The sequence below is a fragment of the Spermophilus citellus genome, assembly GCF_964194105.1.
Source record: "Spermophilus citellus genome assembly, chromosome: 7".
In the NCBI taxonomy this organism is placed as follows: domain Eukaryota; kingdom Metazoa; phylum Chordata; class Mammalia; order Rodentia; family Sciuridae; genus Spermophilus; species Spermophilus citellus.
This window is the reverse complement of record NC_138188.1, coordinates 85,119,441-85,138,021: the sequence shown is the minus strand read 5'-3', so window position 1 is coordinate 85,138,021 and position 18,581 is coordinate 85,119,441. Positions and strand designations below refer to the sequence as shown.

At 33.9% G+C, this 18,581-nt stretch overlaps 1 protein-coding gene across 2 annotated transcripts in view; it reads left to right on the top strand.

Moving 5' to 3' along the window:
- TOMM70 (translocase of outer mitochondrial membrane 70) overlaps nucleotides 1-18,000 on the top strand; it is a 32,944-nt gene extending 14,944 nt beyond the window's left edge. The window contains exons 5-12 of one of the 2 annotated variants that reach the window (XM_081301580.1): nucleotides 2,020-2,168; nucleotides 4,407-4,614; nucleotides 7,749-7,883; nucleotides 8,203-8,310; nucleotides 9,268-9,384; nucleotides 13,524-13,621; nucleotides 14,681-14,803; nucleotides 17,551-18,000. In XM_081301580.1, coding sequence (XP_081157706.1) covers nucleotides 2,020-2,168; nucleotides 4,407-4,614; nucleotides 7,749-7,883; nucleotides 8,203-8,310; nucleotides 9,268-9,384; nucleotides 13,524-13,621; nucleotides 14,681-14,803; nucleotides 17,551-17,704 — 1,092 coding nt within the window. In that variant the 3' untranslated portion in view covers nucleotides 17,705-18,000. The remainder of the gene's footprint in view (nucleotides 1-2,019; nucleotides 2,169-4,406; nucleotides 4,615-7,748; nucleotides 7,884-8,202; nucleotides 8,311-9,267; nucleotides 9,385-13,523; nucleotides 13,622-14,680; nucleotides 14,804-17,550) is intronic. The other variant, XR_014022989.1, reaches the window with a different exon arrangement.
- Nucleotides 18,001-18,581: the final 581 nt, after the last annotated feature.

Genomic DNA, 18,581 nt, shown 5'->3' with positions numbered 1-18,581 from the left:
TAGCAAAAGATTCAGTACATATACGTGTGTGTGTGTGTGTGTGTGTGTGTGTGTGTGTGTGTGTGATTTTCATCTCTAAATGTTAGTGGAATTACACAGTTTAAAACAGGTTTCTTCACTTTAGGACTTGAATATACTAAAATGTGTTGTGAAAGTATAAGAAGAATATAACTAATAGGTCTCGGTCTCTTAAAACTATGGAACTTTTTTTCCTTGAATATCTTATAAGGCTGGTATTCCTCAAAGACACTTTGTGAAACATCATATTAGGGTCTCATAATTGAGACTTGAAGGAATCTAGTTTATTTGTATATGTTTACAGAATGTCACTTTTGAGTAGACTAGTTGGTTTGCAAAAGTGCTAAGAAAATACAAATAACCTCTATTTGCATAGGTTACATATTGATTTTCACATATTTTTTAATCACTTTATATGCTACTTTGTAAATCGCAGAATACTTTTCATATTATTTTGATTTTTTTAACAACCCTATAAAATAAATATGGGAAGTATTTCAATTGTGATTTTAGAGATGAGAACTAGAGGGTTAATGACATGAATGAGGTCGTGTAACTAATAAGTGGCAGAATTTTTATCCTTTTTTCCTGTGATAGTTAAGTCCATTGCTTATAGAATAGTATTTTTATTTTAAAATTTTAACCACGTGTGGAAAGCAGGGAGGTGGTAGCCTCATTTCTAAGCTAAAATGGGAAACTAAAAGACTTAGTAATTTACCCAATTTCCAGTAAATGCTATTTACATTTCTATTTAAGCTTTTCCCATAAAGTGATAAATGATTGCCACTATATATTTCTTCTCAGATCTGTCTTTAGTGAAATGTTGAAGTGAGGCATATTTGTCACTTGATAAGTGATCCCTTTGATTCAAAATCTTTTTTTGTTTTACTCTAAGACAAATTGAATCTCTTCCCAGGGAAAGCAGGAAGATAAATACAGGTGTTTTTGTAGTACTATAACAGAATACCACAGATTGGGTAATTAAGAAAGTAATTTGTTTCTTATAGTTCTGGAGGCTAGGAAGTTCAGTTCAGTATCAAGGTGCTGGCATCTGTAAGTGTCTTTGTGCTGTGTCATTCTATAGAGGTACAAGAGTTGATTTTTTTTTTTATAAGGAATCCGCTATTTTGATAACTAACCCACTTCTCAAATAATGATAATAATCCATTCTTGAGGATAGAAGCCTCATAACTTAATCACTTCTTATAAAGTCCAAACTCCCAACAGTGTTGCACTGGGGACACATTCATAGCACAATTGTAGCAATGAGGTCCCCCTTAGATTTCTTTTTCAGTTTTCTTCTATCCTACACTTATCTGAGATTAGATAATTTACTTACAAAGCCAGATTCCTTTTTTCCTCTTTAAATACAAAGACATTAAAATCTACCAAGATAATAATGATGACATTTGTTATACATAAAAATTAAATATCATATTTTCATTTTAAACCTGTTGGGTTCAATTTTGAAAAAAGTCCAAAAAATATCTTATGGAGGGCTGGGTTCTGATGGCACACACCTGTAAGCCTAGCCATTTAGGAGACTGAATCAGGAAGAATGCAAGTTTGAGATCAGCATTGGCAACTTAGGGAGATCCTGTCTCAAAAATGTCTGGCAGACACCCCAGATTCAATCCTCAATACCACAAAACAAATATAATAAATCTTAATAGAGCTCTTTGGCTATGTTACTTCATCTTTAGTTAAAACTTTCAAAAATTATGCTTCATAAGGAGAAATAAGAACTCAAAAAATTATGAATCAAGTAGCTATGCCAAAAATAAATAATATAGGAAATGTGCCCAGGAAATTACCATTTTTTTAGATGCAATATGACTTTCAGTGGTTTTTGCCAGTAATGGAAATCTTCAGAGGAAAGCCCATGGTAAATGGATTTTAACATTTTTTGTAACAGTTATTCTTAGTGTTCTGCTGTGTGTATCCTTTTTCTTGATTAGTGTTTTCTCATTTCAATAAGTTTAAAACATGGTTAAATTTCAGAATCGTGAACCTCTGATGCCATCTCCACAGTTTATCAAATCTTACTTCAGTTCTTTCACTGATGATATCATTTCTCAGCCCATGCTGAAAGGAGAGAAATCTGATGAAGATAAAGACAAGGAAGGAGAAGCGTTAGAAGTAAAAGAAAAGTAAGTATATTAAGCATGGTGTCTACTGAACAGCTTTTTTGGTGCCATGTACTTATCCTTGAGCTTAAATGGGTTCAGTCACCTAAAAAAAAAAATAAATAATATCCATAGATATGGATAGATAATCTAAAAAAGTCTATATTATCATTATTATTGTAAAAATACTTCTCTTTCTACTGTGTGTGTGTTACTTTTCTGGTGGCTCAACTTTTTACTGCCATGACTAACCTGCTTTTAAGTCCTTTGTGATATTCTCAAGTCAGGTGGTTTGAATAGAGGCACAAATTTGAAAATTATCGTGTAGCTCAACACCCAAATGTTAGAGCCAGGTTATTTTTAGTTTATATGTTGTGAGGTGCTTAGGAGTGCTTAAGGAGTAAATTTCTTCAAGGTTTTTTCTGCTTGCCCAGGAAATTACCATTTTTTAGACTTCTGATGATTGATCTTATAGAGAGCTAAAACCAAAGCACATGATGCTATGTTTACAACTGGAGATCTAGCCATATAAGGTAGTTTATGCCATCTAGCCTGCTTCCCATTCATTATTTATCACTTGTGTTTTGCAGTGAAATCTGATTCTCCTCTAAGAGAAGGCACAGTATTAGTACCAACATGACATTTTTAAATGATTTTGGATGGAAGAGCAGTATTGTTCAAGTAGTAAAATATAACTGGATTTTTGCATCTAAAGCATTAGAGGGTTTGGAAAGCAGATTGTTTTTGATCTTTATCTCCCACTTTTTCTATTGTTGTTGCCACTTTTTAGATGTACAAATATTAATTGATATATGTTCTTTTAAAAATCATAGTTGGGAAATAAATGTTTGAGATAACTGATATCTCTGGTGACATTGATATAAATAATTTCCTCTTCTGGTAAGGAAATAGTCTTTCATTCATAAAAACTAAGTGAAATTAATTATTTTAAGAGCTATATTGAGAGATGACAGGACATAGCTAGTTCTCCATCAGAACACTTAACTGGATTTGTCCTCAAATTTCTAAATTCTGTTTGACTCGTAGCCTTAGCTTCATCATCTTTTAAATGAAGCTAGTAATAGTTATCTTGCAGGGGTTTAGAGATCATGATTGTATATACTTAGCGCTTCAGTTCTCAACAAGGAGTAACTTTTTACTTTTGATTTGTTTCTGTTTGTTAGCCCAGTGACCCAAAGAATAAAAGAGAGTTTAAGAACTATTAGAATGTGATTATAGAAAATGTTAGTGCAAAGTTAAAATATTTTAATTGATATAACTTTTAAGTTGCATGCCAGTTTTCTTTATACCTAATATAACAACTGCAATGAGAAAATATAATTTATACTGTCTTATACAGATGTTCCTTGACTTAATGGAGTTATATTCCAATAAACATGTCAAAGGTTGAAAATACCAAAAGTCAAATGTATTTTACTATACCTAAGCTACTGTGTATTATAACTGAGCAACATAGTACGCTGTAGAGTATTGGTTTTGTCCTCATGATCCCATGGCTCACTGGAAACTGGCTTGCTGCCACTGCATAGAATCATACAAGAGTATTGTATCGCATATCACCAGCCCATGGTAAGATTAGAATTCAAAGTATGGTTTTTAAAGTCCTATTTGATAGGAGAGTCTTCCTTTAAATTTTCTTCTTTAATAAGTCCAGTTAATAACTCTAGGTCTATTCTTTTAGGTAACACATGAATCTTCTGTAAGAGGAGTCCATTAGTAATTACCTGTCTTCAATCTTGTTCCCTTTTTCAGTCTGTGCTCCACAAAACAGTGATCTTTACAAAGCCCGGCTCTGATAATACTTCTTACCTTGGCTTCTATGATAGTAAACTCATTTGATTATTTCCTATTTCTCTGTTCCTCTGTTAGGCATTAAACAACTGTTGAGTGTTATCAATGTGCCAGACAGGAAGGAAAATAAGCCAGGATCCTTACAGACCAGTCTGTGTCTTTGATTAGCTCATCTTTTGATGTATCTAAGCCAAGATGTTAACTTCAGAATTCTGCCATTGACTCTGCAGGTTCTTTTTAACAGCCAACTAAGCCATCAGGAAAAACTCATTTTGCCTCATGAATCCTAATTCATTTAACTTCTACCTTCCAACTCCAGTTCCACACTGGTTGATTAACTTCTTAAGGCAATGTAGATAATTACTTAACATAGGTGTGGTAAATGTGGCAAGATTTTAGCATTTGGTCCTTTCATAGTAAATCATTACCTCTGTTTGTTTTCATCTTCAGTTCTGGATATTTAAAAGCCAAACAGTACATGGAAGAAGAAAACTATGACAAAATCATAAGTGAATGCTCAAAAGAAATAGAAGCTCAAGGCAAATACATGGCAGAAGCATTATTACTCCGGGCTACCTTCTACCTGCTTATTGGCAATGCCAATGCAGCCAAACCTGATTTAGATAAGGTCATCAGTTTGAAAGAAGCTAATGTGAAGGTACATTTTGAGCTGCATGTGCATGTGAAAATTTTAATAAATAGAAATGATGCTCTTATAGATATTTTGCCAGCTATTTTAGCATTTTACTTGTCATTCTCCAAAAGGGTATTTTTGCTTCAGATGAAATTATACCTAATGCTGAAAAAATAGGAGTAGTGAATCTAAAAGATAAATATTAATAATATGTATCTTCAACTAGGAAAGTAATTTTTTTTTTGTAACATCTAGTAGTTTCAGCTTCCCATTGTAGCTATTTCCTACTATATTGGACTATGTTTGGGTAATGATAAGGATAATGTAGCAATGTTATTGGTACTACTGTAGGTAGCTTGAGATCCATAATACCAGATTATAAACATGTTTAATGAGACTAAACAAATAAGAAGAAAGGTTTTGTTATAGGAAGAAAAAAAAAACAGGTTCTAAAACTACAATATATTTTGTGTTATAGGAAGGAAATAATGATTCTAAAAATGTGATATATACCTATACTGAAATTTTTTGTAGTTGTGTGGTTGGGATAGCTTTTCATTTTCCAAGTGTTCTTAATGTGTTTGTGATAATTTTCATAATTAAGATGGGGATATCTTGAATTACATGATTCTTTTACTTAGTGCTACAAGACACAACTTAGCCAACTGTTAGCTACATTCCTTCTTAGTGTTATAATCTCTGTAGCCTGTTTCTTCATTGAATTAAGTGAATTCAGTAGTTTCTTTCACTTCCAAATGAATCATTCATATATTGGGGAATATAAAAGTTGTTTTTAAAGCTTAAAATTTGTAAAAGTTTCAAAATTAGATTTTATAGTTGACGATAACTTCCTAATGTATTTCCTGCTGATATTTGTGAAGACTTGTGATCTATTATTTCTTTGGGTTTTGTTTGTTTGTTTGTTTGTTTTTGGTACTGGAGATTGAACCCAGGGGTGTTTTACCACTGACCTACATCCCCAGCCCCTTTTTATTTTTTTGAAACAGGGCATTAAACTTTTTTTTTTTTAAAGAATGTGGGGGGCCATTCTCATTTTATATATACATGTAATTGACCTACATAGTGTTGCTTTGAACAAAAATTTTTTTATTTTTTTAGTGCTGGGGATTGAACCCAGGGCCTTGTGCATGCGAGGCAAGCACTCTACCTTGATATAACTGAGCTATATCCCTAGCCCCTATTTGTTTTTTTAATCAGAACTTTTAATTAACAGCAAGTAGTAAAGATGTCTGCTATATGCCATGTATAAAATTAACCCAGAATGGATCAGATTTCCAAATGTAAGAGCTTAGAATATAAAACTCTTAGAAGAAAACAGATGAGTAAATGCTTATTATAATACTATTAGGCAGGGGTTCCTGAAATATGACACTGAAAGTACAAATAGCCAAAAAAAAGATAACTGGACTTCATCAAAATTAAAAACTTTTATGTTTGACAATAGAGTTTTACTCAGCCACAAAGAAGAATGAAATAATGGCATTTGCTGGTAAATGGATAGGAATGGAGATAACTATGCTAAGCGAAATAAGCCAGGCTCAGAAAATCAAGGGTTGAATGTTTTCTTGATGCATGGAAGCTAGAGCAAAATAAGGGAAAGAAGACAGTTGGAGATGAGATCGATATCAAGATATAGGGGGATATCAGTGGAATAGAAGGAAGAGAACAAGAGGGAAGGAGGAAGGAAGGGAAAGGGGAAGAAATTTGGAATGTATTTAACAAAATCATGTTATAGTCACATGTAAAGGTACAAAGGAAATTTCACCTTTATGTTTATGTAGAAAGCATTAGTAAAAAAATAAAGGATTGAAAAGATTAGAGTTGAGGAGAGAAAATAGGGAGGGAGAGAAAGGGGAAAAGGGGGGAGTGGGAATTGAAACCAGATTCCTTGTATATATAATTTTATCAATGAACCCAAATACTGTGTATAATTATACTGCTCTAATTAAAATTTTTTTAAAAACTTTTGTATAAAAAAGACACCATTAAAAAAGAGAAAAACACCTTCCATAGAATGGGAGAAAACACTCATAGATTATTTATCTGGTAAGGGCTTGTAATGGCTAGTAATAACATGAAAATATATATGCTTGCCATCAGTAGTTATTAGGAAAATGTAAATCAAAAGCACAATGAGAGCTGGGCATATTGGCAAATAGCTGTAATCCTAGCTGTTTGGGAGGCTGAGGCAGGGACGTTCCAGGCTAACTTGAACAACTTATTGAGACCCTTTCTCAAATTAAGGGGTATGGGTAGGGGTTTAAAAAAAAAAAAAAAGGCTCAATGGTAGAGCACTTGCCTGTACGAAGTCCTGGGTTCAGTCTCCAGAATGGTGATGAGGGGACCAAAATGAGATGTCACTTCATTCCTACTTGGATAGCTATATAGTAAAAACAGACGATAGGATGTAAGTCAAAAAGATGGATAATAGCATTGGTAAGGATGTAGAAAAATTGAAACCTTCTGTTGCTGGTGAGAATGTAAAATGGTAGAACCTTTTTGCCAGTTTCTTAAAAAGTTAAATATACAGTTACCATGTAATCCAACAATTTCACTCCTCAGTATATACCAAATGTATCCATGAATGTTCATAGCATTGTTATTCATGATAACTAAAGATAGAAGGAACCCCCGTGTCCATCAAGTGATGAATGGATAAATAAAACGTGATATATCTTTACAATGAAATGTTATTCAGCCATAAAAAAAGGATGGATAATATATGCTATGACACACATGAACTTTAAAAGCATTTGCTAAATGAAAGAAGCAGTACAAAAAAAAAAAAAAGACCACGTTATATATGAAACATCCAGAATATGCAAGTCCATAGAAATGAAAAGGAGATGAGTGGTTTTTTTCAAGGGATAGAGAGTAGGAGAGAATGGAGTGGCTGTTAATGTGTATGGAGTTTTTTTGGTGGGGGAGGGGGATGATGGAATATTCTGAATGATCCATGCACAGTCTAGTGATAGTGATACTAAAAACAACTAAAGTGATACTAAAAACAACTGTTGACATGTACACTTTAAAGGGATGACCTTTATAGCATGTAAATTCCATCAGTTTGTTTTTTAAAACAACTAAATTGTGTGGCGGGGGGGAGTAATGATGAACCTTTTCTTTTGGGTCCATAGCTTCGAGCAAACGCCCTCATCAAAAGAGGCAGCATGTACATGCAACAGCAGCAGCCTTTGCTGTCTACTCAGGATTTTAACATGGCTGCTGACATTGATCCTCAGAATGCAGATGTTTATCACCACCGAGGACAGGTAAATTTGTTTCTTACCTAGAGTTCTGATCTATAGATTGAGTTATTGGTAACCAGTTTTGAGAATTTCTTGATTTTCTTACATCATTTCCAATAGCTGTGAAAAAAAATTATAATAGTTTACAATTTGAATTGGCCTTTACTTAATTCATCTTGAACATTTGTCTTAATTATAGGTTAGTTTATTGTTTCTACAAATTAATTCAGTATTGAATAATTACTACATACTGAATATTAGCTATGATAACAGAAGAGACACTGGGTACCTATTGATATTTAGTTTTATTATTTTGAATTGCATTTATGTATTTTTTCCCTAGCTGAAAATACTGCTTGATCAAGTTGAAGAAGCAGTGGCAGATTTTGATGAATGTATTAGATTAAGACCTGAGTCTGCTCTGGCACAAGCTCAGAAATGTTTTGCATTGGTAAGTACTACTTTGTTTTGTAATTCCTAATTATTTTTATTTGCAGGGTCAACAGAAATGAGTATCTCATTGTCTTTCAGAAAAATCTGTTTTTCACCCAAAGGATGACTACAGGGGGTACAGAATACTAATAAGCATATATGTTAACTCATATATACCTCCTGTATTTCTCTAGGTGTTTTGAGTTTATCTTGACAGATATTTGATCCTGGGTTTATGCTGTCCTAAACAGAACTGGTCTGCTTTTCTAGAATAGAACAGCATAGGAAAAAAAAGCATTTTGAGGAAATAGTTTATAATCATGACCACATAACTGTTGTCTTCGTTCTTCCTTTATAGAGCTGTTCCTTGACACTCAGAAACACAAAACTGAAAAGGTGAATTTATTAAAATTAAGTAACCAGAGTCCTAAAAGAATTTTCCTTTTAAAAAAAGAAATTGCATTTACAACATAAACACACTCATAGATGAAAAATGAGACAAAATTTATCAAGTTAAAAATTCCCCATGTTGCCGGGCACGGTGGTGCACACATAATCCCAGCGGCTCAGGAGGCTGAGGCAGGAGGATCATGAGTTCAAAGCCTGCCTCAGCAAGAGTGAGGCACTAAGCAACTCAGTGAGACCCTACTCTAAATAAAATACAAAATAGGGCTGGGGGTGTGGCTCTGTGGTCAAGTGTTCCTGAATTCAATCCCTGGTACTCCCCCCCCCCCAAAAAAAAAAAAATCCTCCATGTAGCTGGGCACACTGGCACAAACCTGTAATTGCCAAATTTGAGGCTAGGTCTTTGGTTCCCTGCTGCTGTGATATTTCCTTGAAACCCTTTGGACACAACAAATTACAACAAATCACCTGCTTTTCTGGAAAGAATTATGTAATTTTGTGTTTTCTATAATATGTTCTAGAAGTTGTTGAATTCTTGGTTTGACAGATATGTTTTGGTTGTTTTAAACAGTATCGCCAGGCATATACAGGAAACAATTCTTCACAAATCCAGGCAGCTATGAAAGGTTTTGAAGAGGTCATAAAGAAATTTCCAAGGTGTGCTGAAGGCTATGCACTGTATGCTCAGGTAAATGTGATTTTTCAACAACATATTTTTAAAGAACTGCATTTGTATGCTGAATCTCAGTATGGAAAAAAGTGCTACCTGATTGCAGCTTTTTGCTGTTTCTCATGGCCCCCAGGATTGTCTAATTCACTGAGGAGAGGCTAAGATGTTGCAGAGGTGAGAAAACATGACCCTAAACTCATAGTGTGGTGAAGTTTATGGCAAACATTTCTTTTGTGTTTTCATTTGGATCTGATTCATAAAAAATAATTACCTTAGGAAAATTTATTGTTTGTAATTGGATGGGGAAAATATTCATGGAGAGGTGTTTTATTTTTCCTTGACTTTTTTACCCAGGCTGGGTATTTTAAGGCTACCTTGGAGTTTTGAGCTCAAGTGATTCTCCTAAGTGCTGTGATTACAGGCACCTTCCACTGTACCCAGCATAGGAAGAATTTTCTTGTTGTTTAATCATTGTCCTTTTAAATGGTTAGCTAGGCTTTTTAATTTAATTTTATGGCTTATTTTAATTTCTTTTTGGTTTGTCTAAAATTTTTGATGCTTTATTGTTATAGGACTGAAGCTATGAAAAGTAGAATTTAAACTTGAATTTAACCTTTTAGTTGAGTCTGAAATTGAAAAATTAATAATTTTTTTTCTTTGCTGTTTTTTTACAAATGTCTTTAATTTATGAGTCATTCAATGGAACATGACTTAAAAACAGGTTCTGAACTGACAAGAAAGAATAGAGCAAGCATATGAATTTGATGGCATATGGCTAGAGCAGTAAAACATAAATGCTACAAATGTTTCACAGCATATTTTTATGGTATAAATCACTAAATATAAATTGCATTCAATACTTAGTAACTTGGAAATAGGCAGAATCATTTGACAATTGGGAAAATTCGTATTACCCTTTTAGCAACATCTATTATCTTGGTTTAAGATGACTTGAAAATAAATAATAGTATTAACAGTATTTATTTATTGAAATAGATTTGTATCCAGGGTTCTGTGCATTATTATGTAATATGCTCACAATGATTGCTAAAACAAGAAGTTATGAGTGTCTTTCTTCTCTGAGTGAACATCCTAAGGCTTATTAACCTGAAGTATTCAAAATATTATGATTGTTTTATCTCTTTTGAAATGAATGCAGGGTAGTTTTTTTGTTTTGTTTTGTTTGAAAAATTAATAATTTTCAAATCACCTTTTTCAATAAAAATGATGAGCTTCTTAATGCTTCAGTTATACTTTGCCCCCTCTGAGTCTTTCAAGTTGTAAATTGATTTTGGTATCTGCATAAACTGGCAATCCTCATCAGTCTATAGATTTTCTGACTCTTTTTATTACAAAAAATGTTGGAGTTTATTTCCCCACAAACATCACAGAACAAAAAAAAACATTTAAAAATTAATAACCCTGATAGATTCCTCTCCCTACACCATTCTTTTTTCTCTTTAAGTTCCCCCCCCCCAGCCATTCTTAGGGGTGGCCTATTTTAGTTTTAGTTTTCTTCATGCTGTCTTGAGGCAGGTTATAAGGAAATTTAGGGAGGGACCTTCACATCGCTGCATTATCAGGATTGAAATTATGGGATATGAAACAATCCAGAAGTTATTTAACCTCAGTTTGAAATAATGTTATTTCTTAGTCATAGTTCTTTATAGTTCCTGGGATAATAAAATATGAAACATTGGTTGCTAGTTACATATAAAAATTTTATAGAATGTGTCAAAGTTCAAATAAGGCCATTGAACATTTTTATCAGATGACATTTGTATTAATTGGGTATACTGGGGGTTATACCTTAATTAGTAACAGACCAGAAAGTGTCACTACCATCATGGAATTTAGAAGGGCTTTTTTGGGTGCAGATTTCTATGAGGAGCTAAGAGGTAGCAAAGGCCACTGAGTAGCTTAAAAAGAAACCAATACTATCAACAACTTTTCTGCAAAGTTTTTTTTTTTTTTAATATTTATCTATTTATTTTGTGGTTCTGGGGTTTGAACCCAGGGGTGTTCTACCAAGATACACACCCTCAACCATTTGTTACTTTGAGATAGGATCCGAATAAGTTACCAGTACTGTCCTCAAATTTGTGATCTTTCCTCAATCTCCTGAGTCACTGGGATTACAGTGTGTGCTACCATGCCCTGCTTCTGCAGAGCTTTTCTTACTTGCACATTCCCTTTCGGTGTTACACCTTCAAAATTGGTTTGATTTGACTTATATGAACTGTCTTATTAGCATACGCATTATGACAATGTATTTGCGCTGAAATTTTAAATTTTTTATTTATATAGTTAAATGTAATGTAACTTTTATACATATACACATATATTTAAATATAAGTCCTACTTCCAGTAGTTCCACAAATATAATTAAATACATTAACTGTTTTTAATCCTCAAGACTTGGGCTTAAACACTAAGAACTCTGAAAGTTCTGAGCATGATCTGGTATCCATATAATCTATTTTTGCCATGAAATTTGTGTAAAAGTACCTGATTACTGGTGCATTGGTGCTTGCCTATAATCCTAGCTACTTGGGAGGCTTAGATAAGGAGGATCAAAAAGTTCAAGGCCAATCTAGGCAATTTATTGAGACCATATGTCAAAATAAAAAATATAAAGGACTGGGGTTGTATCTCTAGCAGTCAGAGAAATGCAAATCAAAACCACCCTAAGATACCATCTCACTCCAGTAAGATTGGCAGCCACTATGAAGTCAAACAACAACAAGTGCTGGCGAGGATGTGGAGAAAAGGGTACACTTGTACATTGCTGGTGGGACTGCAAATTGGTGCGGCCAATTTGGAAAGCAGTTTGGAGATTCCTGGGAAAGATGGGAATGGAACCACCATTTGACCCTGCTATTGCCCTTCTCAGACTATTCCCTGAAGACCTTAAAAGAGCATGCTACAGGGATACTGCCACATCGATGTTCATAGCAGCACAATTCACAATAGCTAGACTGTGGAACCAACCCAGATGCCCTTCAATAGATGAATGGATAAAAAAAATGTGGCATCTATACACAATGGAGTACTATGCAGCAATAAAAAGTGACAAAATCATAGAATTTGCAGGGAAATGGATGGCACTAGAGCAGATTATGCTTAGTGAAGCTAGCCAATCCCTAAAAAACAAATACCAAATGTCTTCTTTGATATAATGAGAGCAACTATGAACAGAGCAGGGAGGAAGAGTAGGAAGAAAAGATTAACATTAAACAGAGACATGAGATGGGAGGGAAAGGGAGAGAAAAGGGAAATTGCATGGAAATGAAGGGAGACCCTCATTGCTATACAAAATTACATATAAGAGGTTGTGAGGGGAATGGGAAAATAAACAAGGAGAGAAATGAATTACAGTAGATGGGGTAGAGAGAGAAGAGGGTAGGGGAGGGGGGATAGTAGGGGATAGGAAAGGTAGCAGAATACAACAATTACTAATAGGGCATTATGTAAAATTGTGGATGTGTAACCGACGTGATTCTGCAATCTGCATTTGGGGTAAAATTGGGGGTTCATAACCCACTTCAATCTAATGTATGAAATATGATATGTCAAGAGCTTTGTAATGTTGTGAACAACCAATAAAAAAAAATTAAAAAAAAAAAAGGACTGGGGTTGTAGCTCAGTGGTAGAGCATCCCTCTACCCATAGTGTCCCATCCCCCCCACCCTCAAATTACTTGATGTCTGCTTTTATTATCAGTCATCTTTTAAGGAATGACTAACAGTTAACACATACAGGTTAACTTATTAACTTATCCTTCCAAGTGAGTATTGCCCTTAAGATATATATTATAATAAATTATGAGTAAGCAGACAAACATACTTGTGAGATTGTAATATTAGAACTGTCACTCAGAGTGGGATTTTCTTATTCCACAATTTCCCAAATTATCTGGTTATATATAACTACTTTGAAAAATGAGAGGACAGTTAAGATTTCATATTTATACCAGTGCCACCTAGAAACTCCAGTAATTAAGGTGTAAAATTTAATTCAGTTTAAATAACAATTATTTAAAACATAATTTGGTAATGAATGGATAATGAAGTAAATATTAATAATAATAAGCAATATACTCTTAACTGTTTAGGTTAACAGTTTCTTTAATATAACTGAAGTATCTCCTCACATAGGCATTAACAGATCAACAGCAATTTGGTAAAGCTGATGAAATGTATGATAAATGTATTGATTTGGAACCAGATAATGCCACAACATATGTTCATAAAGGGTATGTATTTTTGTGGTTCTGTTTGTTCCAATAAGATACTAAATTTCTCCTTCATTGTAATAAAGTGGGTTTCTTTTGGCCTTTGAGGAATGGGACTGTGGTATCTGTGAGTTCATCAACCAGTTTCCTAACACTTATAAATGCTGTTTCATTCTTATATAAAATTAATAAATGTCCTATTTTTTACCCTAGGTTAAGGGTTTCAATTTTACTTCAAAGCATCCTGTCAAACATTACTTATATCAAAATAGGAAAAATACAGAGTGTGCATTTCTATCCTTGTGTACTTAAATATAAGAAACTTCAGGCTGGGGTTGTGGTTCAGTGGTAGAGTGCTTGTCTAGCATGCATGAGGCACTGGGTTCTATCCTCAGTACCACATAAAAATAAAGATATTGTGTCTACCTAAAACTAAAAAATAAATACTAAAAAGAAAAAAGAAACCTCGCTTAAAAATGTAAAAATTAAGAAGGAATGCAAGGCAAGTCAATAATGGATCCCAAGCCAGGCGTGGTGGCACACATCTGTAATCCCAGCGACTTGGGAGGCTGAAGCAGGAGGAATGAGAGTTCAAGCCCAGCCTCAGCAATTTAGCAAGGCCCTAAGCAACTCAGTGAGACCCTGTCCCTAATAAAATATAGGAAAGGGCTGGGGATGTGGTTCAGTGGTTAAGCACCCCTGGGTTCAATCCTTTGGTACAAAATAATAATAATGGATCCCAGACCATTGGATACTATTGTGTTATGTGTGTGTGTTGTTGTGATGGTGCTGGGAATTGAATCCAGGGCCTTAACAAGCTCAGGCTCTACTGCTGAGCTATACCCCTAGCCCAGATGTATTTTGTTTTTGTTTTTTCTCTTTAATAAGGAACTTAGACTATAAAAGCAGTAATGGGTTGGGAAAAAATCCACACACAATGTGATGCTGATTATGTACTGCTTTGAGTAGTTTTTATTTATAAGTCAAAATAAAATTTATTGAGGATGGAAATTGTGTAATACATTTGTGTTTCTGTTGATACTGAGCCATGGTCACATGACTGCTTTTTTGCATTTGCAGTTTACTTCAGCTTCAGTGGAAACAAGATTTGGATAGAGGTTTGGAGCTTATCAGCAAAGCTATTGAAATTGATAACAAATGTGATTTTGCATATGAAACCATGGGAACTATTGAAGTGCAAAGGTAATTCTAGAGTCTCTTCTTAGCAAGTTTTTGGCAGCTCCATAGGATACCTTGTTGTTCTCATTACATACATGTAGTTATGCCTATTGATGCAAGCTTCCTTTGAAACTATGTAACTTTCAATTGCCTCATTTTATCATTTTTTAAAATTAAAAATCACACTTGTAAAAGTTGTATAAGTTAAATTTATGCATTAGAAACAGAAACTAAGTCTTCCTCTAATATCTGTAGTGTATTCTTTCCTCTTTTCACCTGATTCATGTTGGAAGGAAAAAAAAGAACACATGTAATGTGCTAATATTTTAGGGAATATAGAACAAGAAAGATTGATAGCCAGATTGCCATGAGATCTGTATTCTACAAAACAGCAGACAAGGAACAAACAAGTAGGCAAGTTGCAACATCTTCTGAACCCCCATGAGTTTTCTTTCAAATTGGGGTTGTATCAAATTATTTTTTTCCAACTCTTAACTTCCCATAACTGCTTGTTTTATATCCAGAGTTGCTTTTAAAGGTCTGCGTTTACAGGTATAATTGTTGAAGCATGGGACTTATTGTAGTACAGCATCTTAATGGTGGCGTTGCCTTCCATTTGAGTCCCTGTTTTAGGTCAAGTACTGAACTTGAGGTGTTTTCCAAATATTACTTAAATTGATCTATACCCCGCTCTTTATAAAGATGGAGAATATAAAATCCTGAGTTCAGGTGAACAGTGCAGAAACTAATGCCCAGACAGATAGGTTAACATGGTTACACAGTGAGTCAGGAACAAATACAAAATTCAAGTCCATATTTCACCGATGCCAGAATTGCTAATCCTGTCACTATTATTGGTTAGGAATTTGCACAGTATCTCTTAATTCCCCATCATCTGGCTTCCTGGGATCCTTTTCCTGCTACAGAGAGACATAATAATAAATTGTGTGGTTCTTTTGAATCATTCTGTACTGACAGTTGCATGTAAATAGTTATAATTTGTTAATTTGAATAATATATTCTCTTACTAGAATAGGGTATTTGTTCTTAATTGTTTTTGAGCAAAGTTATGAATCTTTTTAGAAAGGTGAATCTATAAAAAGACTTTGCATTTAAGGTGTTTGTAAATCCTGCTGAGACACCTTATTTAATCAAGTGGTTTGGTGAAATTTTAGTTAATTGTTCTTTTAAGAATTCCATTGTAAGGGCTGGGATTTTAGCTCAGGGATAGAGCACTTGCCTAGTATGTGTGAGGCCCTGGGTTCAATCCTCAGCACCACATAAAAATAAATAAATAAAATAAAGGTCTTATGTCCACCTATAATTAAAAAATAAGAATTCCATTGTAAATCTTACTTTACGTTTAAATAAAACTAATGTGAATGAATGAATAAAATTGCTGATTATGCTAGTATTTAGCATATCTACTAGCTGTTAATCTAATATCTGAACTCCTAAAAAAAGGTTTGTTTTTTTTTTTTTTTAAATAAGTCTATTGGGGCTGGGATTGTAGCTCAGTGCTTGCCTAGCACATGTGAGGCATTGTATTCAATTCTCAGCACTACATATAAATAAATAGATAAGGTCTATCAACAACTTAGACTTTTTTTTAATATTTTTTTTATCAGGGTCTGGGACAGTGGCTCAGTAGTAGTGCACTTGCGTGGCATAGTGAGGCACTGGGTTCGATTCTCAGCACCACATATAAATAAATGAAATAAAGGTTTATCAACAACTAAACAAAAAAAATTTTGTTAAAAAAAAAGACCCCTTTAAAAAAATAAATCAATCATATAGGCATACGTTGTAGTGACTTAAAAATATAACTAGAGACTTTATAAGTATTTGTTTTTGGATTACGTACCTGTATGCACATTTACATAGTTAAAACAATAACAATTGTTTCTCATTAACTATATAAAGCCTAGCCACACTTAAGACTGTTAAGAGGTCAGTTTTATCTTATTGCCCAAGCATATTCATCTGTTTACTCAAAAAACAGTAATTATCAGCCATAATACTAGGTTCTGGAACTTGAAAGTAAGATTATGATGTAAATAAATACACATTCGTCTATCTATGCATGGAATTAAATAGAACTATGGGCCCATAGCTGGTAAAGCAGCTCATTCCCTGTTTTTGGAAGGGAAAATATTTTTCATGAGGATATGGTATTTGAACTAAGCCTTACAAAGGTGAGGATTTGAGCAGAATCAGGCAAATGGGCAATAAATAATCTGAGTGTTGTATGCAGAAATGAGCGTGTGGCAGAGTCAAAGAATGGAGATTGTTTGTCCCTTTGTTACTGAAGTAGAAGTGCATGGGATTGGGTTTAGGGTGGTAAGAGAAGAGGTAGAAAGAAGGTGGGCTTGCATAAACCTTTAAAGTTAAGGCCCCTGAAGGAAAGGCTTCAGTTCTCTGAGGTGGTCCCTGCTTTCTAAAGGAGCCTGTGTTTCACCAGAAACATGAAAACTTGAGGAACCAAACAGAATTATGATTTTAAATAACCTATATTATTTAAGTGTAGCCCCTTATCTATAAACAATGTAAGAGGTATAATGGAAGCACACAGTATTCGTAAAAGTAGTTAACATTCCCTGAGTGTTTTCATTGTACTAGACACTTTTCTTTATTTTATGAAAGAAGTTATCTTATTGGAATCATAGTTGAAACTTAGTTTGTCAGACTTCATGTAGCAGCACTTATAGACTTTATTAGATACTGTGAAATGCCTGTTTAATATGAGAATTTTAAACATTTTGTTCTTTTAGAGGAAACATGGAGAAAGCCATTGACATGTTCAACAAAGCTATTAACCTGGCCAAATCAGAAATGGAGATGGCTCATCTGTATTCACTTTGCGATGCTGCCCATGCCCAGACAGAAGTTGCAAAGAAATACGGATTAAAACCACCAACATTATAAAACAAGGGGAAAGGAGACTGACGTTCTTTTTAAAAGAAGTTTACCCCCTCTTCAACTGAACCCTAAGGACACTCATGAACTGTGTTGAATGGTGGAACTTAGTATTCTCCTTTGTGGTGTTGTCATTCTTTACCTGTTTCATGTTTAGGTGTTGTGGGCGTGGCTGTTGAAGGAAGTTCACAGTCTTGCAGCTTTTATTCCCTGTGCAACAAAAGCTTAGAACCTGTTAAAGGGATATTAAAACAAAGTTGCATAGTAATAATTTGGCCATGCAAATAAAAACTTTGATTTGTTGATTCAGTTTTTTTTTTTTTTTTTTAATGGGGTGGGGGTGGATTATGTTCTGGGTGATTTTGTCTAAATATATAAATATATGTGTGTGTATAATATGAGTTTTACAATATGTTGTTTTTAAATTAACACGTATATAAATAATTTCTTTTATATTCAATTAATCCTTTTTAGTTGATTTTTTTTTTTTTTTAAGGATGGAAAGCTTAAATGGGGATTACAATAAATCGAGCGATCCTTTAACCATTGCCAGCATGCACAATGCCTCTGATTCTGCAGAGAAATTTAAAAGCCTACAACAGCTGGTTTTCATTCAGTAAATTTTGCAGGAGTCAAGATATTCTGATTGATAATCTGTACAAGAAGACTATAATGGAGAAGTGGATCAGGAAAAAAGGTAAGCTGAAATAGAAGGGTGTTCATAATTGCCAATAACTTTTTCTGCAATAAGTACTATTTTAAGCATACTTTTTTAAAAAAAAGTATAGGTTATGTGTATAGCCCAAGTAAACATGGAGTGTGTTTATGGGAGTGTTTAATTTGCTTAAATTTTCTAGTGAAGAAAATATGGCTAAGTTCAGAAAGG